We start from the raw sequence: 26,998 nt of genomic DNA, 5'->3' as shown, positions 1-26,998 counted from the left end.
CAGTCTTGAGAGGATCTGGTCCCATGACACTAAAATGAGTGGGATGAGATTGTGCTACAACACTTGACACCCTTTTTGACCCAAAACACCCAACCAACCGATAATATTAAAAATAAAACAAACAAATAAATCAGCCTAAAGGGGGATAAAATAAATTAATGAAATCTAAAAAAAAAAGTCAAAAACAAAATCCTACCCTATGCAGAGATTTTAGCCCATAGGGATCCCATGAAGTCTACGAGGGACTACACTTCTGCTATCTACTTTACATGGAAGACGCTCAGATATTTTGGTAATAGGCCACAGTTTAAAACTCAAAGATAGACAGACAGACAGATTAAAGAGGCTTATCCACAGCACACTTGACTTTCAGATTGATTATAATCATTTTAACATTAATTTTTAACAAGCAGAGAGGTCAAAAATCCAACGTTTTGATCTGTATTGAGCCTACCAAGTCATCTTTAATAAAAACTTTCTAAAATGGCTATGTATAATTACCACGTTCCCCACTCTCAGCTGTCTACTCAATTACAAGCTTCAAAATCACTTGCATTCCATTAAGCTCTGTGTCCTTCACAGACATGTCTTGTCATTATAAATACAACTAGAAGTACATTTTTAAATAGATGGGATCTGATTCCACTCCACTTTTACACCAGTGTAACCCTTCTGACTTCAATATGGTAACTCCTGAGAGTTAGAATCAGGCCCCGATCTTTACACTATGCCTAATATCACGATAATAATTACTTTTCATTTTAATATATTCCACTTCCTGTCCTATCAGAGTTAGGTATAAATTCTATTCCAGTTAATCAAAAACTGGAAAGAGAGTGGGATTTTCAGATCATTCAGTATTGGCCAAACTCTGTTCCTATTGATGTAAATCGCCTCACTCCACTCCAATTGAAGTCAATGTGTGTTGGCCAGTGCTTAATTTGTGCCAGGGCTTGCGAGGGCTGAGCCCTGGAAACTCTGGGCTTGGCAGTTCATTGCCCCAGCACCTCTGGCCTTGCCGCAACAGTTATGAAAATAAAAAATTGCTTGAGCCCCAGCACCTCTCATTACAATTAAGCATTCGGGGGAAGCAAAGTTACACTAATGCTGAATGCTTTTGAAAATCCCACCCCGAGTGAGAGTGCCCCCCCTCAGAATAGTTTTTGGTTGGTTCATTTATTAACTAGTGAATTCAACCAATACACAATTTCTCTTAATCTATCAAGAAAGGATACAAGTCCAAGCAAATGCTAAGGTTATGAGGTTTTGTTTGGGTTTTTTTTAGTATATGTACATCCATATGTAACCCTTCTGCCAGGTGAAGCCAGCAGCAACAAGGGCTGGGTTCAGTGTCTAGGGATTCCTTCTCAACAATACAACACAAAACTGGCTTGAGCCCCCACCCAGTGACCTGGGACAATTAGAGGCGCCCAGGGGGTGGTGTGTAAGAGGCAATATTTCCCCTCTCACAAGCACAGAGTCTGAGTGTAGCAAAAACTTTGAATAAAAGGAGGGAATTAACTCAGCATTAATTTGGGAAAACACCACAACTAGAGCTCATAAACACAAACCATGAGCAAAAGACCCACCGCCAAGTAAGTTGGGCAGTGTCCTTTTCTCCTCAAGGTCTTAAGTCCAGCAACCCAAAAGTCCATTTAACGTGCCCGTCCCTTCTCTGCACCCCTCTCACAGTTGCTGCCCTTGGCCAGTGCAGCCCCAGAGTTCAGAGGCTGATCTACAAAGACACTGTCCCAAGTAGGTCTAATACTTAGACCTAGGTATCAGTGATTTCAGCTCTGCAGTATGTAACAAGACTCATTGATTCTAAATTAGCTTTTTTATTATACTATGGAGACAGGAAGAGTCAAATGGCACCTAGGACCCTTAAACAGGGCCTACACAACCAGGTACAAGTACTTGTCCCCACCCTCTCTCAACTCACTAGGCTTTGGAACCCATCTGCCCTGCCAGAGAGTGCTGTCTAGTTGAGGGTGAGTCCCTTCATTGGGGTATGCCAGGTACAGTTCTGCTGCCCTTGGTTCACACAAGGATAGCAATGCTTTATTACTCCTGCTCCAATAACAAGGAGACTGGGGATCCAACACCAGCCATGAGTGATCATTTGGACAAGCAGTCACTTCATGCTGAGCACCTAGGCAGGATGGGTGTCTCCATGCAAACGAGATCAGCTTCTGAAGTCTTTTTCCACAGGTCAGAACAGCACCAGTACTGAGAACAATATAAAACATGCTGTGTAAGCAATAACCTCTGCATTCATTCCCTTTGCCAGCCCTTTAACATGCTCCAGTGCGAGTCTCTGGGATTTCTGTAATCTTAGCAGTTGACAAGAAATTAAACCAATTCTCCAACAGGTATTAAGAATTTGTGATTCATGGTGAACTGTGGTTTTCTGATTAAAGCCAAGGCATTAGAAACATCATTTAAATAATTTGGGATGAGTTTAAATAATCAGACATTAATTCTATATATAAGATCTCAATGGGCATTAGATGGGAGGAGGGAAGGATGGTAATGTTAGAAAAAGCTACAGAAGTAAAGAAAAGGAACAGAAATAATGAGAAACAAATTGCAGAAAATCTCAATGAAAATTAAGCATTTTTTTCCAAAATATAGACAATGCAATAGAGAAAGAATGACTGGCTTCTGGTGAACGAGGTGACGAGGTTCAGAACCTCTGGATGAGGCCTTAGCACGTTTACAGTACCATAAGAGAGACTGCCATCCCACAAATTAAATACAAGTATCCTGTAGTGAAGCTGACATGTCAACAAACTTACAAGCAGGAGCTTTTACCTCATTAACTCAGCCAATGTTTTCAAAAGTGACTAGCGATTTTGAGTACATTAATTTGTGTGTTGAGATGCCTTAAAGGGGCCTGATTTTCAAAAAGTGCTAAGAACTCACCCTCTAAAAATCAGGACTTAAGGAGTCTCAAGCTGGGCATCCAAAATCCCTAGTCACTTTTGAAAACCTTGGCTCCTGTTTCTTACTAGTTTCCAATTGTTCAGGGCAGTAATAAAACTGCCATACACATCACATCTCTGTCACGTTAAATGTAGTGAAAGAAAGATCCATGTAATATTAATCTATGAGTATAAAGGAAGTAAGCAAGAAAATCAGCCAGTCCTTTTAGATTTGAGAGATATTCCAAAATGTTGGAATCTGGCAATTATCTATATTCTGGATCAGAACCAATATAAATTAAGGAATCATAGGTCAGAGAGTTTAACTAGATTCAGGGCCATTTGTGGAGAAAAGTTAGAGAACATCTGCAACAACGCAGTTTGATTAACTTACATACTGGAGTTCTTTGAAGGTATTACATCCACAATATCTGAGGGAAATTCAGGGGACGTGTATGTGTGAATTTTCAGAAAGCACTGGACCAGATCTTAAATTAGTGATGAAGATGAAGAATATCTAAAAAGTCTAAATTTAGGGCTTGGTCCTGTGAGATGCTTTGTGCCAGACACAAGGGGCTCTGTGAGCTCAAGTCTCAATTGAGGCCATGTTGACAGCATTCAGTGAAGCACCAACCGCGTTACTCACTCTTATAAACTGTGCTAAGGAATTTAACACTGTAAGTAGTAGCCTGGATAGGGTTTAAGTTCACTCTACTCAAAAAAATTTAAAATAATGCTTAACCCTTATATAATAGCTCTTTGCATATTTAAATGGCAAAGCATTTGTTATCATATGTTAGCCCCACTTTACAGATGGGGAAACCAAGGGACAGGGATTAAGTGACTTGCCCAAGGTCACATAGCAAGACGCAGGCAAAATATGATAGAACTCACATTGCCTGATTCCGTACTCTAGTGCCCTACTCACAGGACAGCATCCTCTTCTCCTTTCTCCAAAACTCCTGAGTCACATTTATTTCTAATCTCCATTTTCATAGGTTTCTCCACCAGAATGAGATTTCTATTTTTCTCCTGTGTTTTGAGCAGGGCCGTTGCTATACCAGTCCCTGTAAGGGCTGAACAAGCAGCTATTGAAGTTTTGGACTATTAGAAATGGAAACTATGTTGCTTCTCATTATGGGAAGAACTTCCTTAAAAAATATTTTTTCTAAACCTGATAGATGATAAAGAAATAGTTTCTTATGTTATTCCTATTCTACCTCAAAGCTTTACCGACAACAAGCAAATAGATCACAAGCACCTGCAAGGAATCCTCCCCCAAGTCATCAGCACTGCATAGTTCACCTTTCAGGAAGCAGGTTTCCTGCTGTACCAGGGTGAATTCCACCGAAGTTCCAATGAGTTCCTCTTTTAAAATGTCAACCCTTTGCTGTTGGACATGTGGAACGTTAATTACGGCTACAAGGGTGTACTTTGTAATTATTTTATAGGTATTGGGATCAAAGGTGCTCTACGTAAATGTATGATTTAATGATATCTTCTTTTGTTTCCAAAGCTGGATGAGAGTGATAGAAGCACCAGTGGAGAGGTAAACCTCCTGCTTATTGTTAACATTCTGTATTTCATTTCTTAGCTTTAAAATGGACGCAAAACTATTTATAATCCTGAGTCTGAATTTACTGATACTGACAATGCTTTGTATTTTCCACTGTGGTGTAGGAATCACCCAAGGTTTCCATCGCAGTTTCCTCCACAAGCACCTCCATTTCCTCCACAACCGTTTCCCCATTTCAACTGCCTCCTCAGATAATGTAATCATTAGAGGTAGATGAGGGGGAAAAGACTTGCTTACTTCAGAGAGGAAAAAAATCTCTAATTACAGAATATCAGAGTACTCTTTGATTGACAGGTTACCATCAAGGTATTTTTTCAACATGTTTATTCTTATTTTTCAAGCTTTTGGAAGTTTGTAGAGAAATCTAATTCTACAACAACCCAAGCCCAAACCTAATCTGGATCCCAGTACCTTCTCTCTGTCCCATCTCTGTCTTAAATAGGAGGCAAAATAATTACCATTACAGTTATACGCTACTATGACATTATCTCAGGATCACCGTAAAATGGAGCTCACACAGCAGTGGTGAAAATTACTTTTTGAGTTGGAACAAGGGTGCATCCTGTTTATTATCCACAGTTATTACTAAACAACGTCAGAGGCCTTTAAAATAATTTCCATTGGCGTGTCAGTTTCTTTCTGCAGTGCCCAAGATAATTCTAAGAGGTCCTTTTGTTAGTCCCAAACATGGTAACAGAAAGCAACTCACATTGTTGTACTGAAATTTTAATCACATATTTACATTTTAAATGAAAGAAAACACTACCAACATGAGCTGTGAAACTCTTGAAAGGTAAGGTACTGGGAGAGAGTCTGATCTCATATGCATCTGTATAAATCCAGCGTTACTCTGGTTTTACCCTGGTGAAACTGAGGCCATGCCTACACTACGCAGCTTTTAGCAACACGTCTGTGCCGCTACAGCCATGCTGCTAAAAGCCAGGCAGTGTAGCCGGTGTTTGTTGGCAGGAGAGAGCTCTCCTGCCAACAGAAAACATCCAACCCCAACGAGATAAGTTAGCATTGTCGGCAGGAGGATGTTCCTGCCAACAAAGCACTGTTCACACTGGAGCTTGTCATTGACAAAACTTGTGTCTTTCTGGGGTGGTGGGAAAAGGGGTTTACATCTCTGAATGACAAAAGTTGTATCTTTCGTTTGCCAGTGTAGACAAAGCCTGCGAGACATACACCACAGTAGTTTCTGATTTTGAAAAGCTTGAAAGCTTATGCCCAAATAAACGTGTTAGTCTCTAAGGTGCCACAAAGACTCCCCGTTGTTTTTGCTGATACGGACTAACACAGCTACTTCTCTGAAACCTGCAATAATTATATCACTCATACCACTAGATGACAGTGTTGACTTGTTTGAAGCTGCAGTGCCAAGCTCTGGGGATCTTACAGGTGGGTTAAATCCCCCTTTTCTCCATCATCCCATTGCCTGGTCCAAGCACAAGTCCTCTGGACTACTAGAGAATCTAGTTGATAAAGACACACACACACACACCTCAAATGAGAAACTAGGACTCCACTTCTGTGAACACACAAGCACATACCTAATTTTAACCATGTAAGAAGCTCCATTGACTTCATTAGGAGTACACCTAGGAATAAAGCTGGGTACATGTTTAAGTGATTGCAGGATTGGACTCTGACTATGGCCATGTCTATATTAGGAAAAATATGTGATGCTAACACATTAAAATTCTAGCATACATGAGGCAGTTGTAGTTCTAAATGTGTGTTAGCAGCTCAAGGTAATTCCTAGGGAGAGAATCTAGAATTTACCTCAACTACCTAACAGGTGTTAAAACCGCAACATGTTAATTTACATTTGTTGACTAACATGTTAACAATACCCATGTTTTTCCCAGTGAGGCCAAGGTCCAAATGGGATAAAATAATGAACATATTAGACTGTTCACACACAGTATCTGGGAGCTGGGCTCCAGTTCGAGTCTGAACATCTACATTGCAATTTCACAGCCCCTTAGCCTGAGCCCTGTGAACCCGAGTCAGCTGGCATGGGCCAGCCGGAGGTTTTTAATTGCAGCATGGGCATCTACAAAGCATTGTAGAAAGCTTTAAGTAATGAATCCTCGGTACCCAGATAAGAGACTAATATTATTCACTGCTTACAGACAGGGAAAAATTAGGCAATGAAGTTAAGTGACTTGCCCAAGGCCATAGAGCAAGTCGGTATCAGAACTCAAATTAGCAATCAGGAGGTCCTGGCTTGCAGTCCTGGACTTAATCAAATGTCTACATGATGGTCTATTTTTAAGTCCTCTTTATTCCAAAGAGACTTTATTTTAGATTGAATCTGACAATTTCCCTTTAAACCAAACAAGTTACTGTTACCCGACATTCAATGGGGGTAAATCCATGTTTTTGTATTTATAACTGTTATTGCTGTACAATTAAACAGCAAACATAGGTTGCACTTTGACTGGTTTTGTGGAGGATCATTTCTAGTGTTATTAAAATTAGTAAAGTAAGAAATAGCCACAAAAGTTCTCTCACTCCTGTTGCAAAGAAAGCTCACGGAGATTTTAAATATTTCAGCCCACTGTTGCCCTGTGGCGAAATCGACCCCATTAGGGAGTGGAAACTTCATGGTGCTCTTCTTCCATCGCCCTGCACTGGGCCATCATTTACACCAGTGCAAAGTGGCTGTTAAATCCTGCCATTCTGATCTGGCAGCATTTTACACCCACTTTGCTCTGGTGTTCGGGATTGCACCGGGTGCAGAACAGAGAACTGGGGCCTCATGAATTTCAGCTTACACAGTTTCTTAGCTCAGATGGGGATGGGGAGGTCAAAAACACAACATAGACGAGGGTTCCACCTCCCAAAACCTGAATACTTTGGTTGATTTCCCAGAGGACATTTTCCATGGGGGCTGGGGAGCAGGAAGTAGCATTGGCAGGGCAAGGAGCCCCACAAGCACCTTTGCAACACTGTAATCTCTTGTGGGAGTCCCTTCGGTTTGGTGGAGGCATTTTAGTTGTGTTGGATCCATTCCCCAGATAGTCTTAATCCACCGCTGCATGGAAGTAGTGCTCCCCCCCTCCAGGGGACCTGCAGTCCACTGTCCAGCCACTTCCTCAGTGGCGAGTGGCGGGGGGGGTCCCAGTCCAGGGACCCTGTAGATGGCTGCTGCTTGAGGCGCTCCCTCCGACTCCTCTGTGGATCTCCCTGAGCCACTTCCCTGTGGCCCCAGCACCCTCTTTACCTTTGCCTCAGCCTACGGAGCCCTGCAGCTCCCCAGGTCTCTGCCTGCAGCTCCCCAGGTCTCTGCCTGCAGCACTACTCTGTCCCAAGTGCTTGCAGCCTTCAGCCTGCAAGGGAGCCAGTCCTCCTCAAGCTCCACAGAGAGACTGAAGCTGCTCTGCTCCCCAGCCCTTTTTATATGGGCAAGCCCAGCTCTAATTGGCTGCCTCCTGCACAGCCTCACTAGGGCTCTATTAACCCATTATGGGCCAGTGTGTGGCAGCTGCCCCATCACACCCCCCCCAAACTGCAAGCCTCAGGCAGGTACAGAGCAATGCTGGAAGGGGCTGTGCTTTGCAATGGAGGAGCTGATCACGGTGCTGCAGGTGCCAGACGGCGGCTGGTGGGAAGAGTAGAAGGAAGACAGGCTGTGCGGCTAGTTCCCGGCGAGCTCCAGGCAGCTGCTGGAGGTAGGAGACTGGCTGGACCAGATGACTAGAGGGTGCGAGGTGCTGTGTGGGGAGGGGGCACAGGTGACTAGGGCCACAAAGGAATGCAGGGTTAGGGGAGGAGGAACATAGGAATCCACTTGGCCTTTGGCCCCCTCACTTCTAAAAATACGTGCTATTTAATGTATTTAATGATAAAGAACAGTAGAAGCAGCTGTTAATTCTCATCTGAGATTCTAATTCAGTTCTCATTCTGCAGATGACTGGGAATTTAATGATGTCCTCCACACAACTTATCTACTTCTAATCAGTCAGCACGGTTATTTTTGTTTGTTTGAATTTATATTATTCTCTCACAGATCTTTGTTACTGGTGCACTGAAATTTTTGGAGATAAACAACAGTACACCTATACATGCCTCTAACATGCATCTGTGTTCGTTGTCTAACCCCTTAATGGTAGATGGTTCTACTCATCCAAACCGTATGTTCCATGTCATTTTATGCTTTAATAAAGACTGAGCATTGACTGAACATTTTCTTTTCTGACTTCAAGTTTGCTTAAAGGACCTGCTCTTAAAGATGAGCCAAACTTACATTTCTTTTTGAGTAGGCGTACACCTAGGTCTATTTATAAGCAATTTTTATTTGAAAGCTTAAATGACAGCCACAATTTGTGTCTTCCTCATTTTTGTTTTTTAAAATCAAAACATTTTCACTTCCTTATTGTCCTTGATTTTCTATTCACATAAATGTGGCATGACTACTTTCCAGAGGAAAATGAAATTAAATAAGGACACTGCATTCAATACTGGTCACCAAACAATCAGAAAGGTGGCAATAGGACACAATCCACAGAAGTTGGAGATGGAAAAGACCTTCTATGACATCCAAACCATCTCCCTACCCATACAGAATTGTTCCCTGCTGTACTTGTAGTAAAGTTCAGATGAAAATAAAGAGCTAGATTATGATGAAATACTCAAAGAGCTAATTATAGGGAGTGTGGAGATAAACAAGGGAACAAAGAATGTGAAGTGACACAGGATACCAATCTTTGAAGGATGTACATACCAAGGAGGGAGAAGATTGTACAAGGAAATAACATCATAAGATGTACCACATGCTTAAATAATGCTGTCAGTCTCAGATAATTCTAGTGAGATAAAGCACTGGAAAGTAGCCACTCTCTCAGGTCACATATGCTGGCTCCTCCTGACCCATAGAATCCAAAAACCATGTGGTAACCACAGAGAAACTTCAGTAGAAAGAGTACTTCCTTCTTATTCCCCAGACCTCCTCCCTGTATGCAAGTGGCCCAATCAGATTTTAATCTGAACAAAAAAAAGTATTTGAATGTTATAGTACAGGATTTGCAACATCCTGAAAACAGAGGTTTCTAATGAAATTGCAGGCTTACTTAACTATAGGGGCACAGCTTCTACAGTTAGAACAACTTTATGCAAGTGAATTGGAGGGTGGGAGAGCAAGTGGGAGGAGACACTTTAAAATAAATCTCTAACTACAGGCAACTACTCTCAAATATAGAAAAATGAAAGACTAATAGCTTTTTGCCTATATATTGAAACAAATTAGTAGTTCTGTTTTTGTAATGACATTTAAATGATATATGAAGAGACTATCCATAAGAACAAACCAGACAATTGTTTGTACACAAAACCCCTAGTATTAGTCTTTCCTCTGTCCCCTCCCCTTCCTGGAAATTTAAATCTTTCATACACAACACAGAATGAAAAAGCGGCATAAAATGTTCCTATATTTAATCTGATTTTAACTCAGTGAGCTTGATTAAACAAATTCAATGACAATGTGACTATGAAATTTTAATAAAAACAGCATTCATGGACCAGAACAAGAATTAATATTTCTTCAATATACAGATCTAAACTTTTACAATATTCAGTAACAAATATTTCTTTTGAGTCTTAACAGTCAGACATATGCATAGTTGCATAACAATTTCTGATTGCAGTTTATCCAACAAGCATACAGATGGCATGTAAGTTGGGTTTTTAGTTTTAAGTCCTTCCTTTTATAATATATCCACAAGACAACACAATTTGGCTAAATTAGTTTTACACTTTCCCATAAGCTACTTTCCATAAGAGCCTTTTTCTCATTTCCTGCTCTTGCAACAAATGTACCACTATTTCCTCTTCATCACCAATAATAATAATTTTAAAAAAGAGGGAGAGTCCACATTCCCTATCTTGGGACTGGTAAAAAGATACAGTGTAAAGTATTGTATAGTCTTTCAAATCAGTTGATCAACATGAAGGTCCATTCTTAGTTGTGACGGTATAAAAGTTAATGGGACCCTATTCCAAAATATTAATCCTGTGTAATGGCAGAAGCAACTCAAGTAAAAAAAACAAAAACAAAAAATCAGAGCCGTGCTTAAAAAGCTGTAAACAATACAGTTTGTAAGGAATATACATTATTTCTCCTCATATTTTAGACTGCAACTATTCAATTAGCCATTTTGCAGACTAGAGTGAACAGGTGGGCAAACTTCACAAACCTCCACAAGTGTCACAAATTAACTGCATTCCTAAATACTCCTCACGTGCTTTCCTGTGGCTCCCAGTCCCTTACAACCAATGACAATTGAGGGATGAGAGTAGCTCCTAATGAACACTGAATTATACTATCAGCTCCTTAAGCTTTTTACAGCATATAACTACCCATCCCTTCCATATGTTTTTGTAGCACAGTGAGGACTGGATAACCACACTTGCAATTGGCAGGATTTTGCCCTAGTATTTTAAGAAAGAGTGAGCATTAAGTAAACAGCTTTCAAAAGACCAGTCATATTAGGAGACATTGGGAAACTTAAGAAATAGCAGCTTAAACTGTTTGTATGAAGTTAAAGGTGAAGAGTCTTTGGGAGACACCCACATAGTAGGCGATGGTAAAAGCTTGTAGGTGTTCCAGTCAATCATGGATTTGGAGAAACTCAATTGCCTTTAATAACACGTACCAATTTTCCTGTGAAGGAGCCAACAATATCATAGCAAGGCTGGGTCCAGGGCAACAAGCAGGCACAGGAGCTATTGCAGCCAAGGGCAAACGCTTTGACCAGACTCTTCCCACTAATGAGGCAGTGTAGCCAATCAGGCAGCCTAAGACAGGCTGTGATCATTAGGTTGTCCAGAGACTGGCTCTGTTCCAGGCCCCGATTCCTGACAGGAGAGCACTCAAAAAATGAGCCTTAAATCATTATCTGACTTCCCTCAACTGACCTCTTGAGGTGAACATGTTTGCCGTATCACTCTCAGATATTATCAGTGAAGTTGAGATAGTAATGAACTGCACGAGAATATAGTAAGCAATGGAATTTTCTATTCATATTGACAATATCCTCCTGCCCATACAATTTGGGAGGGGGGGGGAAGGGGGGGCAAGAAATCCACACAAAAGCCTCAACCACCAAATATAGTCAACAACTCTGATAATACACATTGTGCTGGCATGCGCAGCAGCTACACTTTGATACAGTTTGAAGTTTCAGCATTGTTAGATTGTGAAGAGCTTATTTGCAGTTATGTAGCAGACAGTCACAGAAAAGACAAGCGCTATATTAAAGAGGTGCACCTCCTGTAAAACAAGCAAAAAAAAAAAAGTTATTCTAACTATTCAACACAACAGCCATAAAATGCTGAATTCACTTTTGGGTGTCACATTTTAGAATTTGAAGACAGTGTAAAGCAAGGTCTGTAAGGAAAGATAAAGAACTCGACTTATCAAATATAAGGAGGGAGGGTGGTAGGAGACCTACCAACCCTTCATATGTTGCAGACTATTACTAAAGTGGAGAGAAATAAGGTAGACTTAAGCTAAAGCAAGGACAACTCAAGCTAAACACTGGAAGAACATCATACATAAGAACAGCTAAACATCGGAACACACTACTAAAGTGGGGGAGAGGGATGCAAGTATTCTTATCAAAAGTGGAGTTTGCCAAGGGAATTTATGGCAGCAGCAGCAGCAAAGTTCAGTCCTCTCAAACTACCATCAGGTCTAGTCAGAGGGCAGTCGTCAGTGACATGTGACATTGTCTGTCTTTGGCCACAGCTGCACATGGGATCCTTTGGTTGGCCCCTGATGTGAAGGCAGGCTGCATATTTACCCTGGCCCATTTGAAATTGGTTCAGAAGAACACATGAGCAAGTGTGGCAAATCGAGGCTGGGTACACACATGGTTGGGTCAGTTATAAGAGAATGATTACTGACATCAGCTGCAGACCATTCTTCAAACCACATCGACACCACAGAGAAATCTGGACAGAACAAGTGGGCCCACAACAGATGCCTTGACAACAAACATACTGTTGGGTGGTCAAAGAGGTCTGTGTATATTGGTAGGCTCAGGTTTGCCCTGATCTTCTCAACCATTCGGGCTATAGCATCCTCACAATGGATGTGTGGAGGAGTGATGTTGCGTAACACGGGGAACCATGGTACTGGGCTGGTCAAAATGTCTCAGTTATGATGTTCATGGTTGAATGTAGTCGTGTGTCCTATCAGCAGACCACATTCAAAGTCCTTTCTAGAGCTGAATCTCAGTCACTTGCAAGCAGACATTCTTGGTACAATTCCACTCCCCAATGTTGGAGCCATCAGGCTGTCCCTGAAAGTACTGCAACTCAACATTGAGAGAGTGTCAGAAACCAAATGCAACATTATCAGGGTTAGCATTATTAGAGATATTCAATTAGCCAGACACGATACTCATCAGTCAATCAGGGATGGTCTATGGAAGATCTAAAAAAGAAAACAAAGATCAGCTCTACCACAGTGCAAGGCGAAAGATGAGATGACTCATAGAAAAAGTTGCCTGAAGAGTAACCCAAGAGTAAAATTCAGCCCACGAAGTCCTAAAATATAGCCCGGAAAGCCATTTTCATGCAGTAACAGCAGGAAGATACAAGCAGATCAGCTGCAGGTTCTTAAGTTGCTGGCAAATTCAACCAAACATTTGTCTCTCTTATCAAGAAAGATACAAGTATAAGCAAATATTCTGGTTATGTGCACTTATAAATGTCTCTTAGAATAAAATACATGCATACTGGATCCTACCCTGGGCTTCCTGGCAAATTAGCAGTTTGACCCTTTGTTTCATAATATTTGGGAAACCTTGTATTAGAGGTTCCTCCCAACTCAAATTCATTCTTGGATTTGTTCATGAGTGAATAACACAACAATTCAGTCTAGCAGAATCCTCAGCCCCAGCCCTGAGCGCCCCCACATCATGAACCCCTCATCCCCCTGCACCCTAATCCTCAGCCCCAGCCAGAGCCCTCATCCCCCTGCACCCTAATCCTCAGCCCCAGCCAGAGCCCTCATCCCCCCGCTCCCTAATCCTCTGCCCCAGCCCTGAGCGCCCCCACATCATGAACCCCTCATCCCCCCGCACCCTAATCCTCTGCCCCAGCCCTGAGCGCCCCCACATCATGAACCCCTCATCCACAGCCCTCACCCCACAGCCCAACCCTCTTCCCTAGCCCTGAGCCCCCTCCTGCATCATGAAGCCCTCATCCACAGCCCTCACCCACAGCCCAACCCTCTTCCCTAGCCCTGAGCCCCCTCGCATCATGAACCCCTCATCCACAGCCCTCACCCCACAGCCCAACCCTCTTCCCTAGCCCTGAGCCCCCTCGCATCATGAACCCCTCATCCACAGCCCTCACCCCACAGCCCAACCCTCTTCCCTAGCCCTGAGCCCCCTCGCATCATGAACCCCTCATCCACAGCCCTCACCCCACAGCCCAACCCTCTTCCCTAGCCCTGAGCCCCCTCCTGCATCATGTACCCCTCGCCCTCAGCCCCACAGCCCTCACCCCTGCACTCCCTCCTATCCCCAAACTCCGTCCCAAAGCCTGCACCCCCACCCCCTGCCGCAGCCTGGAGCCTGCATCGAGCACAGAGCCTGCATCCAGACCCCCTCCCCCACCCAAACTCCCTCCCAGAGCCTTAGGCAGTAAATCTAAGTGCGTGTTTTGTCCTTTGAGTGAGGTGCATTACTGAGTGTATATATTTATTAAAACTGCCCGCGCTTAGGGGAGGAGGTGGAGAAGAGACAGGGCAGGGGCGGGGCCTCATGGAAGGGGTGGATTGGGGGTGGGGCCAGGGGCAGCAAGGGGGCGTGTCAGTGATGCGGCCCTCGGGCCAATGCACTAGTCCTCATGCGGCCCTCGGGGTCATTTGAGTTTGAGACCCCTGGTCTAGCAGAATACTCATGATACTCAACATCAGGAGTACTCATTTCTCAGACAAGACTTTTTTTTTTTGGCCAGTGGTTTCCTAAAGTGAAAGTGAATTCATTTAGTTTCTGATTTATTATATAACTTTCAAATCACAATTAATAAATCATCACTTCGCTCATCACACTAAACCTCATGCCTACCTGAAAGGTTTCTCTTCCTGACAGGTATCAGCAAATGCACACAAAGCTAAATTCCAAGCCTACAAATTAGTATAAATAAATCAAAACGATTTAGATTTGCATAGAATTAGATTTCCATAGAATCTGAATGGAAATCACTAAGGTGAAGGCAATGGAGAACATGATAGCAACGTTTGTTTTTAGTCTGAGTTCATCACAGTTTGGATACTAGAGTTATGTGAAGAGAAAGTCTTATAGATGCTTTGGTTTAGGCGATGCCTAACTGCAGCCATAAAATATTCTAGCTATTTAACTGGAGCACTTCTATATGTTTTCTGCCCCTCATGTCTGATGTATTTTCCATTATATTCCACATATAGCATGGATTTCTTACCACAAGGCAATTAGTGTACCAATTTATTCTTAGTACTAAAGACTAACAAAACTGAAGATACAAAAGATGGCCTCTCTCTAAATAAAGCAACATGTTCTTTTGCTTTTTATACTTACATCAGTTCTCAGTTTATATTTGGATTCCAGAAGCATCATTTATGGCAGCCAGGAACAGGGTCTTCATTCCAGTGTGCTCCCCATTTCTCAGCTACAAGTTTGATGAAGTCACCATGATTCGCATATAGCTTGAGTTTCTCACTGATGTCAACCCATTTCACTTTCCCAGCATCATCTCCTGCTTCCAGAAGCAAGTTATCCATTGTCTCACCTGATTGCCAAACAAAAGATTTTATCTTCTTTTCTGCCCTCTCACTATCCTACATGCTCCATTGCGCTCTGCTGCAGGAGGCCTGTTCATGCCAGTTTCACTCCAACTACTGCCATAAAAATACCAGTCAGGTTTTTAAACAGCAGCTAGGACATTAAGCACATTCTTCCTCTGTGTTACAATTACCTCTCATACTTACATGCACAACTGACATTATACTGTCTAGCTGGAAACAGAATAGATAGCCTAAACCCTTGTGGCACCATTATTGTAGTTTCACAAGTGCCATGCCTAGCTAGTAAAATTAATGCAATTACATGCACTGTCTTCCTGCTAAAATAAGTTTTAGGTTCAATCGATCTCTGCTCTCCTCTGCCCCTATTGCTCCAGTTTTTTACACCCTTTATATAGCTGATGGTTGGAAACTTTCCATCACACGTGCCGTTCACCAGGTGGTAAACCAGATTCTGATACTACTATTTCAGTAGGGTACCTGAAAATACCAATGGCCTAATCCCACGCTATAATGAAGAGTGAAGACAACAATAATTGGGTGTCTTTATAGGGCTTCACCAAAACACAATGCCTCTAAACAAGCAACAAGTCCTTTGCATTGGCTAGTTACTGGAACAGTTCTGAAAAATTTAAATCCCTCTTCCCAAGTTTCATGATGGGACAGAAGATTAAACCAAATTTAAAGAGATACTGTAGCAAGAACAAGGCTTAGCTAAATGTCTGGTCTCTATCCAATAAGTTATACTAAATATATATATTTTAAAAATTAAGTTAAATTTTCATGACTCTTCCAATATGTTTCGATTGAAACAGATATCCTCCCAAAGCACCTATTTTTCTTAACATAATTTAGCCAACTAACCTTTGTGAATATTTATTGGAAGAGGCTGAGCTGGAGAAGAAAAATTACTGTGTGCCATGGTTGAACCCCTCTAGAGGGAAAAAAAAACAAACTCATCCACTGACTTTTGTTCCATAGATTCACACATGACGATAGTTGAGTAACCTGTAGCACCTTTCTGTCATCTTCCCCCTAGTTTGTAACAGCATATTCAGGGGAGCAACTGCTAAAAGGTAAAAATGTGGATACCCACCAGGTTCGTCATGGTAGTTCACAGCTTCTGTCTCCATCCAGGCATTGTCTGTATTACGAGGATCATCCACATATCCCTTATACACCTAAGCAGAAGACAAGACAGCCTAAGCTGAGGGCCACAACATTATATGAGCTGAGGCAGAATCTTAAAAGGCCTCACTGTTGGTTAAGGAATGACTGTAAATTGTACTAGTTTGCAATGCTCTGGAGGAGTACATGATCTGCTCCCCCAAATGAGTCAGCACATTCAAAAGCTTTTCCTGTTAAATTTGCAAGCAACCATCTTTGTGGTTTTTCCCATGCTGCCCCTCAGACATGGGAGGAGCTCCTTATAACATTCAAAGCCACTTCATTGTTTTACTTCAAATCCCTCCTTAAAACACTCCTCTCCCCATAATGCTGACAAAAAATCTTGACAGTTACACAGCTGGTCTGCTGAAACCAGATAAGCAGTTCTCTCTCATGCTACGATTCTACACCCAAACGTGCACTTGACTGTTACCAAAGCAAAGTTCCCTGCTAGGAAACCACATATTAAAGTTCAGAAATCCTCAGTTATAAGGATATTTCCAAGACAGGAAGGACACAAGTAGAATCCACTCCCACAGTAGAGCACAGTGGCACCATGGACAAAACCATTCTGCTACTGTTTTTCTTCATTCCCCTATAAATTCTATTGATGTTTGAGTATGTTTTTTTAATAGCATACAAGATCATCATAGAAGGAAAAAGATTTACCACAAAATGTTCCTGGTTGAAGAGTCTGTTCATTTGCTTCTCCGTCTCTTCCTTCTCTGCTCTGGATTTCTGTAAGGAGTTTAAGGCCTCTTCACTAAATTCTCGTTTCAGTGTGGCACTAATCTTCTCTCCTGGATCTACCATACCCTAAATAAAAACAAAAACACAAACACCCAATACTGATATCCCTCTTAGACCCTATCTGCTCTCATTATTCCATCTGCTCTTTATTCCATATGTTCTACTAGTCTGTTAGAATGTAAATCATTCAAGGAGCTATAATGCATGTATAAAGAGTTATGGACACCAACAGTAATCAACAATAATAAAAGAAGCGTGACATCTGTAAATAACTGAAGCCAGAAAGAATAGTCCTAGTTAGATGCAAATACTGTCTTGTACCATGGCAATAAAAAGAAAACATAAATTTAATGGCTTTTTGGTAAAACAATATTTTAGTTGTCCTTTATGCTTTCCAAAGTGTCCTCACGTGCCTCACAAGAGGAAGTCATTCAGAGGATATGCACAATAGCTGTCAAATCAATATCAATTACATTTTCATAGTCTTACTAGAGAGTAATTGTAATGTCTGCTTCATGCTTTGGTGCTTACCCCTGGGATGGCCCATTCCCCACAGTCTTTCCTCTTGATTGCCACAAACTGTAAAATGTTCTTGCCAGAGATTGGGTGAGCTATTTTATTGCCACTGCTATCTCTCTTCCACCTGCAGGGAATGACAAACAAGGAAAATCATTTTCCTTTCTTTGGAATCAAGGTCATCAAGTGAATGAGACTGTTTCTGCCCCTGCATTATTTGCTCTTGAGGTTGGAAGGTGTGGTGTGGTGAATGAGGCCGAGGACTGTAAAACAGAACAGATCGTCTTGTAATAAGGCAGCTGAAAGCTGCCCTAGAGAATTGGATTAAATCCCTGCCTTTTCCAGAGTTCCTAGGTGATGCTGGGCAAGTCACTTAAAACTTTTCACACAAATTGTGCGTTCCTTATTTTCTAGGTGCCCACTTTTAGTTACCTGAGGCAAGAGTGCTTAGTGCTCACAACTGCAGCTGAAATCAACAGGAATTGTGGTTGCTCAGACACTCTGGAATTAAGAAAGCATGGTCTGCAGCAATGAGTAAAGGCTTGGGAGCTAGCTACTGCTTATCAGGGAGTTCTAATCCTGGCTCTTCCACTGATTCACTGTGTTTCCTGATAAGTTTCTATGTCCTTATTTTAGTTTCTTCATCTGTGAAATGGGGATAAAAATGTTCTCTTATCTCCATGTGCAGGTCAATGTTTCTGAAGTATTCAGATATTAGGGTTATACTATGGTGATGAGCAGCATAAAAAAGCCCATGAAGAAAGTAATAATTTTGTACTTAGAGCCGGGTTTGCATGGTATGCAATAAATAAGCTACAGGACCACACACTGAATCATGACCATAAAAAGAAATATTGATCTGTTGCCTCATTTCCTGAGCACTACCCATCCTGTAAATTGGATGAGGCAATGGTGCGATGGAAAAAAAATGGTATATGATCATGTTCTTAAAGACTATCACAATGTATATGCCAAAGGAGGACACATTAAGGTTGCACAGACAACCCTAATTCTGATCTAACTTTTGAGTGCTTGACTTTGCCACCTAACAATCTTTAATGTGTTTTTGTATGCAATGTTATATATTTTGAATTTGAATGCAACAGTATCATAAAATTGATATGTATTTTGACCTGAACAGGAGAGAGGACCTCCTCAGATAAGGTATTAAAATCAGACAGCATCTCAAGCGGTACAGTGGAGATACACATCTCATGATATGCCATGCTGAATTTCAGTTATTAGCGGTTGTGAATTTCAAACCTACAATCTTTTAAAAAGAATAACTAGTAATTTTACACTGGGCACTGGAAAGGCCCGTTAGCATATTATGATGATGATGAGAATTATGCAAGGTATTCTGCAACACCATTGTGCTTTCAGATGTTTTTAACCATGTCATCTTGTTAATACTTTCCTACAGTGGTTTACCAGCTGCATTATTCCTCTTGTTTTTTTTTTGTTTTTTTTTAAAAACCAGCTTCCCCAGTTTAAGTGATGGTCTGTCCGGACTGATGACTTCCCATTCACCTCTCCAAAGACGAAAATAAAGCATTTGCCTAATATTTCATTAAACTAATTGCCCATAGGTAACATCCATGTAATAGATAAATGTATCAAAATATAACCAAAATTTTTCATATACAGGTACCTGACATGTACACATGAATGCAAATTCTACATTTTCCATTCTGCTGGCATATCATCCTCTGATCCTGTCTCCCTTACCTAGTTATTATCGGATCTGCAGCATGGTTTGGTCCCCAGCGCCCTAATAATCCTCGACCCACCAATCCCGTCCTGCCAGACGGATTTCTGAAAGAGAAGGTGGTACATATGAAATCCCCCATAGGTACAAATATTCTGGGAAGCCAGCTTCAGTCAAATAACAAGGTACTACAGAAGACGGAAAGAAGAAGGTAACAATGTATATTTGGTCAAGTTCTTAGTGTTGATATGTACCTCATCCCCTCTCTCTCAAGATATGGACAGAAAATATGATTAAACATTTTAGTGAGATCAAGCTCCATTACATTTCCTAAATTTGACAATATGATACAAAAGTAAAACCACAAAACTTTGTTTTGTAAACTCCCATAATACTGTATTTTAAAATATGGCAAGAGATCCTGGAACTTTGGAGGGACATTCTTTGGTTTGTTCTTTTACCTTGGGATCTAAATAACCAAACACAGGAAAAAATGAAATGGTATCAAAGAATTAAAGTAGTTTCACCTCCAGATCATGACTACAACTCTCCTGAGGGTTCTAAATTGTTCCTACTCCAAGATAAAAGGTGAGGAGGTCAGAGCACATAGCTGCACCATCCCAGGAGCAGTCTAGGGAAGGAATTGTGACTGGTTTGCAAGAGCAGTTCTACATGCCAGGGTATGGGGGTCAAGGTCCCAACCCCATTTTGCTGGAGGGAAGGGAGAGAATAGCAGCCCTTCATAGTCTTCCTGAGCCTCACACATGGGCTGGCTATGTGGGTAGTCCATACAGAAGAGTAAGGAGACACTGTATACTAGCAGGTAGAGGAAGGTCACAATCTTGCCCTCAGCTTGCTAGTCAGCTTCCCAATCTCATCTCTGATGTGCGAAAAACAAGAATGGAGATCTGTTAGAAACACTAGAGAATAAACAGTTGAAATATAGTGTGCTAGATTCACCCCTGCTGCAGAGCAGTACAAACTGTACCTTCCTGTGTCAATGAGAACTGCTGCATCCAGACTGAGAGACTTACACCTCAGGGAGGGAAGTGGTGTTTCCTTAGAAGTTGTGCCAGCAGAAGGTAAAGCAGATACAACACATCCTACAGCACATTCTCCCACACCCAACATATTCTCCCATCTTGGGAGCTGTGTTAGCTACAGGCCCACCACTACATTATTCCTTTACAGTCCTCTTCTAAGCAAACTTTCTGGTGTGGGACTTTACACCAGTGAAGTCAGCACAGACAATGTGCTATTCTGGTCTAGTATGTAACACGTGCTAAATCAGATACCAAAAAAACATTAAAAACACACCACCTCAAATAACATTTGTGAGGAGTCCCCCCCAGGGAGCCACCTGGAACTGGGGTACCACTGAGCCCTGTGACCCACCAGCCTGGGCTTCCTATCACACTGTGCTGTTGTGACAAGCTGCAGACATGCTCCGGGTCCTACACTTCCACCAACATCCACCCTAGAGACACACTCAGCTGGTTACATGCAGGCTCTCTGCCTAGCCACTGCATGAAACAACAATAGAAAGGCTACAGCTAAGGTAACTCTCCACTCCCCAGGCACGCACCCTCTCTGGAGTATAAACCCAGAATTATATCGTCTTGCACTGCGCAGGGAACTGTGCAGAGTAAGATCGCAGAGTTCGCCCCACCTCCCCTCACTGCGGAGAGGAATATGCAACAGCCTTTGCCCCTTGAGCTACAATTTCCCACGCCCTTCACTCCACCTCACTGGTCTAGATAAAGCAAAAACAAGTTTATTAACTGAAGACAGATTTTAAGTGATTATAAGTCATAGCAAACAGATCAAAGCAAATTACCTAGTAAATAAACAAACACAAACTAAGTCTAAGATACTAGAAAGACAGGACATGAATTGGCAAATTCTCACCCTGGCTGATGATACAAGAAGGGTGCTGATTCTTAAGGGACAAGCTACACTTGCCTTAAAGCTTGGAATCCCCAGGTCTTTCATACACTGGCTAGAAATTCCTTTAGCCTGGGTCAAGCACTTTCCCTAGTATAATCTTTGTTCCTCAGGTGTTTCCGGGAATCTTCTTGTGTGGGTAGTGAAGAACCCCAGATGATGTCACTCCCTACCTTATCTAGAACTTGGTTCCCAGATCGGTTTGTGGAAAAATATCGACATCTCAAGACGGAATCCAGAATTATGTGGCTTGGGTCACCTGTCCTTGTAGAGTCATAGCAGCTGTTACTTGCAGGCTGTCTTGAGTGTTCTCAGGAAGGCTCACCAGGTAGGAGATAAGCTTCTCCTAAGGCCTACTGTTTTCCCTAATGGCTCAGCTGGTTGGGAAGGGCCTATTCAGGGCAATCTAGATTGAAAGCATCTTGTCTAGTGGGTATTACACAGGTGTAATTACATTTGAAATACAGATACAGTCAATATTCATAACTTCAGCTACAAAAATGATACATGCATATAAATAGGTTAATCATATTCAGCAAATCGTAACTTTTTCCAATGACATCTCACATGACTTATTTTGTACAAAATGCACCATAATTATGTCATAATCATGTAATAATAATATTATTATGACAAATATGGGGTGCAGTGTCACAACATTGTCATAGAAGATTAAGGAGCAAAAATACCTACCTGGGCCTCCCATTTTCAACCTCATACAAGCCACTCAGACTCCTCCTCTCCACCTGTCCATCCTTCTCATTGAATTTTGGAGAAAAGTTTTTGGCACTGTTTTAGGGAAAGGTAGTATAGAGTAAGTTAACATCTGTTAGTTATTTAGTAACTATAAAGACTGTAATGCCATCCAAAGGATCTACAACACCAAATGTCTCAGGGATAGCACTTGGTTCACCAAAATGTCTAAAACTGAATTGCAGCCTTGTTTTTCTAAGCTTTTCTCTTGCACCCATTAAACTGTCAGTATTTGCAAACTGCAAAATCTCTCAATACTTCTAACAGGTGATATATGGATTTGACATTTTAAGTTTCTAAAATATCCACCTTTTGGGATGATACTTTCCATTACCGATTCCAGCCCAAAATCGCGTGTTTGTTTTAAAGTTTGAACAAAATCCCTTTGTCCACTTTTGAATTTGACAAGCATTTATTTTTCCCCTTTTATAAATTTTTAACCAATTTTTTTTTTTGAGCCAGGTCTACAGGACAAAATAGCCAAGCTTTGAAACTTGACACAGATACAATCCCCGAAAAGACCTTTGATTGGCTGTGATTTATCAAAGTTATGAGCATATGAAAAATACATACTAAACATTTTTCCAATTAAATTACTGACTTTCGGTAGGAGTTTGCATTTAATTCCTATGAGTGGCTTTGAAAATCACCCCAGGAGTCTATAGAGGGGCATGCACAGACAGACATATAGAATGTGCATATTTCAAAAGTTTTTTTCATCAAATATTCACAACCTTACAACCATTGACCCAATTTTCTTCAAACTTGGCTTGCTTCCAAGATAGTACTGACACCTAACATCTGGATCAGCACTTTTAAGAATTATGAATATACCCCAGTTCTATGGCTACTTCGCACTAGCACTATATAATCATTTCTACCCTAAGTCTTTCAAGAGCCCTTGGTATTAGATGCTATGCAAAATAATAATATAATAAGTAATAAATGTGATCAAATATTAATGCAAAGTCAGGAAACATGAAAATTAAGATTGAAGCACTAACTTTATTTTGCCCCTTTTGTGCACGTGTTTGCATACAGTTTAAATACAGGATCAGAAGGTATCTTAGACACATACATATCTAGTGTTTTAAAATATGTAGATTGCATTCTTTAAGAAATGGTATATGATTACATTGGACCAGATTGGTATACACTTGTACAAGCAAGCAGAGTTAAAACTGGGCACTCAACCTTAACTTCTGCATTTCTTAATCCAAGTGATCAATTCTAGAATTCTAACACTGTATTATTACTGTGTGTTTGCATTTTATATACCAATACAAACAAATGGAAATGTACATATTATTAAACACTTTCTCTACCTCAATATAGCTGCTGCAGCAGCATTCTAGCCCTGATGTCAATATTGTCTGAAAGGACAGCGTAGCAAGTCTGAGATTTTACTCATCTTTATCCCATGCAGAAGGGAAGCTCTCCCATCATGTTACTAACCTCTTTCATTGCCACAGAAATGGGCATGTGTTACAGAACTAGCTTCATTTGAATACCCGGCTGTGCCTGGTATACCCATTCATTCTAGAAGAAAATTACTACCTATTCCATAGTCACAGGTGCAGTGCAGTAGATGATGTGTGGTTTACGGAGCCTATCCAAATTATACAGTACTCTAGCCAGCGTTATTAAGTCCTTCACTTTCACAAGTATCGGGAGCACATGTAATTTTAGGAAAGATATTTAAAGCAGAAGTAGATCAAACTTCTCTCTCTCAGATGTATTCAAAACAAATTCCTTCCTTTCTCTACATTGGGTAGCAGAAGCACATTCATCTAGAAGAACCCCTAGTTTCTTTTGGCCAGACACTGCTTACCTGATCTGTGGATCTGCCCACGTGGCTCCAGCCAAGACACAGGCTGCAGTGTATTCCACAGGCTTGTAATCCTCCCACTCAACTAGCCAGCCCACTTTATCAGTAGGTACTTTGCTGCGCTCAACCTTTGACCCTGGATATGGGGACGTGTGGGCTTTGTTGTGGACATTTTCATTTGGATTGTAACAGTTCAGCATGCTGACAGGGTAAAGATGAAACCAATGAACTGGAACTGAGCTATTGAGGGGGGAAAAAAGAGTAAGTGTTACACTCTTGAAAAAATATTAATGAAGTTATTTAATTCCAAGTTTTACAACTCCAGATTTTAAAGAGAGAAAAAAAAAGACATGGTGTTAAAAATTTTAAATAAGTAGTAACATATTAAGCCTAAAAATATACACCCAGTCCCATCTGCCCAGTGATTTATCTGTAGTTGAGTAAACCAGAGAAATTTCTTCCTCTGATCTATCTACTCACAGGCTCTGAATATTGGATACCTTTTCAGCCCTAGCCAAGCAAGGCACTTTTACTAAAACCAAAGAACCTCAAAAAATCAGATGGTATGAGCAAAATTGCAGCATAATTCTTTGATAGATTATAACAACTCATCATATGCCCAAAAATACTTTTTGAATAAGGAAGTGGTGACATTCCAAAATTACAGCATAGTTGAGCTCATCAGTATTCATTCTAGTATTACATAAGTATTATGAATACACACATCAGGAATTGTCACATTGGATTTTTACATTTTTATAAATAAAATAAAAAGAATCAAATGAATAAATAGGCAATAATATTGCCTCATTCCTCAACTAGACTCACAACCTTTCCATCTGAGATCTCTTTCCCTAGCTATATTTCCCATTATTTGGTAAAATTAATTCCTCTCTACAAGAATGAAAAATTAATACATCAAGACTGTCATGACTTTCAGTAAAATTATATATGCCCCAAACTGTAAACATATGCAAGTGAGTAACTTGTCTCCAATGGTAACTACTTGTGACAAACTTACATATTTGCATACATGTTTGCAGGATTAAAATCATCTGCTGCTTTTTGGAATTTTACCAAAACTATGTACCATATTAAGGGCCAAATTCACTCACTGGATATGCATGTGCAACTCACATATTTGCAACTCTGAGTTCAACAGATCTGATAGCGGAATTTTGATTTTAATATCTGAAATACACTTTTGACGGAGTGGCAGTGTAACAGGGGTAAATAAGTAAATAACAGGGGTAAATAAGCCCTGATGATGCCAAAACATACATAACTTTACATGAACAGTCCCATGAGAAACTTCAGCGGGACTACTCATATATGTAAAGTTAAGCACTCACATACATATTTGCAGGATCAAGGCCTCAGACCTCAACCTTGCTTTATTGTTTATGAGAAGTAGCAGGGTTATATCACTGCTGTGTTATAATTTAAATACCTGTAGGCCAGCTCTCTGAATGGATGGAGGAGAGGGTGGGGGAGTCGGCAGCTAGGGTACCTGACAGCAACAGCAGACAGAGTTACAGTGAGAGACACCACAGTAACAGTCCTGGCCAGACACCACCTTGCCATCACATGCAGGATGCTCACAGGAAACTATGCCTCCCCAGAACACAGTACCCAACAGCCATGCAGTGACCTGGACTGTCAGATGAAGTAGGAAACATTTGATTGCAGGATGTGTTGTCTTGTCTGCCTCACTCCCTACAAGAAATAGCCGTATTAATTTATTCTGTAACTTAAATTGAATTCCTTGGGGAGGGGGAGGGGAGTAATCCTAAATGCAGAAACAGTAAACCAGATTGTACCCTTAGATATTCCAGTTTTGCAGAGGTGCAACTCTATTGATTTCAGTGAAGTCACACTAGATTTAGACAAATGGTCCAACTATTTTAAAACTACATTTTAAATCTTCTATTTAAACAAACAATTGTGCTAACAAACTATCAGGTGGCTGCTCATCATTTAATGATCAAGTGCCTTATTTTACTCCTTTCCACCGGTAAATCTCCTTGAAAACATATGCAGAACATTTAATTAAAGACTAAGCTTTAATTATTGTTTTATCTAATTGGAATGAGTTACATGTCCTAATGCTGCAATCATTTACACATGTGCTTAAATTTAACCATGCATTACTTACATGAAAAAAGTACATGCATGAAGTATTTGCAAGATCAGGGCGATAGCACTGTGTGTCCTGTCATTGCTGGCTAAAGCTTGGAAAGAACGGCCTTCGACCTTGGGTAATCATTTATTTCTGTGCAAAGTTGGCATAAAATATGACTATTCTGATCTGGTAATATTTTACACGTACTATGTATGTGTATACATGACTATGCAAGGTCCAAGACAGTGAAGAATCAGGTCCAAGGGTCCATACTTCACCAATGTGACTGAGGTTTTATTTTAGCTCAAGGGGCACATATTTTTACAGGTGAAGGACCACAATTCTAGTCCCTGCTGTGCAGGTCTGTTAGGATTATCTAGTAATTATTTTTATAGTAGTGCCTTAATTGCAAAGTGGCTCCTGACTGGTGTTTCCACTACCCTGCAAAACCATAATATTAATAGATGGGATATTAGAAAGAAAACCTGTTGTTTTTGAGTTGCAGATCATTAAGAATTAACATGAACAGGGCCACTATGCACAAGCTTTATAGTTAAGGTTAAAACTAGGGTTCCATTTTGAACAGTAGGTTAACTCCCATTATAAGTATTCAAAGGAAAAGTGGTGGGGATTTTTTGGTTTTGTTTGTTTTTTTAAGATTACTTCAGGGTATAAGCTAGAAGTTTTTGGTAGGTTTCAAAACACCGCAACCTGCTGTTAAGGATGTCTTTTTTTTTTTAATTAAAGAAAGAAGGCAGAGTTTAAGTTGTTTTTTGGCACACGTAAACTATCACATTGTGTATGTTTATCTGAGAGCCCGGTATGACCTGCAAGTGTTTCCTTTAATTGCTTATTTTGAAAGTCTTAACAACTTCACAGTCACCCAGGAACCTGGCAGCTGTCACTATGTGG

At 40.9% G+C, this 26,998-nt stretch overlaps 1 protein-coding gene across 11 annotated transcripts in view; it reads right to left on the bottom strand.

Moving 5' to 3' along the window:
• The window catches only part of NUDT9 (nudix hydrolase 9), a 38,626-nt gene that overhangs the window by 10,456 nt on the left and 1,172 nt on the right, over nt 1-26,998 (bottom strand). For 3 of the 11 annotated variants that reach the window (XM_045018624.1, XM_045018622.1, XM_045018623.1), the window contains exons 2-10: nt 25,415-25,680; nt 23,968-24,204; nt 22,077-22,172; nt 19,460-19,546; nt 17,747-17,858; nt 17,135-17,281; nt 16,395-16,479; nt 15,075-15,285; nt 9,925-12,943 (exon numbers count right to left, since the gene is read on the bottom strand). In XM_045018624.1, the coding sequence (XP_044874559.1) occupies nt 15,110-15,285; nt 16,395-16,479; nt 17,135-17,281; nt 17,747-17,858; nt 19,460-19,546; nt 22,077-22,172; nt 23,968-24,204; nt 25,415-25,548 (1,074 nt within the window). In that variant the 5' untranslated portion in view covers nt 25,549-25,680 and the 3' untranslated portion in view covers nt 9,925-12,943; nt 15,075-15,109. Of the gene's footprint in view, nt 1-9,924; nt 12,944-15,074; nt 15,286-16,394; nt 16,480-17,134; nt 17,282-17,746; nt 17,859-19,459; nt 19,547-22,076; nt 22,173-23,967; nt 24,205-24,795; nt 24,819-25,414; nt 25,681-26,998 lie in introns of those variants that run through there. The other 8 variants (XM_045018630.1, XM_045018632.1, XM_045018633.1 and 5 more) reach the window with 6 other exon arrangements.

This window comes from Mauremys mutica, chromosome 5 (assembly GCF_020497125.1).
Source record: "Mauremys mutica isolate MM-2020 ecotype Southern chromosome 5, ASM2049712v1, whole genome shotgun sequence".
Taxonomy (NCBI): domain Eukaryota; kingdom Metazoa; phylum Chordata; order Testudines; family Geoemydidae; genus Mauremys; species Mauremys mutica.
Note: the sequence above shows the minus strand (reverse complement) of the source record. Positions and strands in the feature narration are given on the sequence as shown.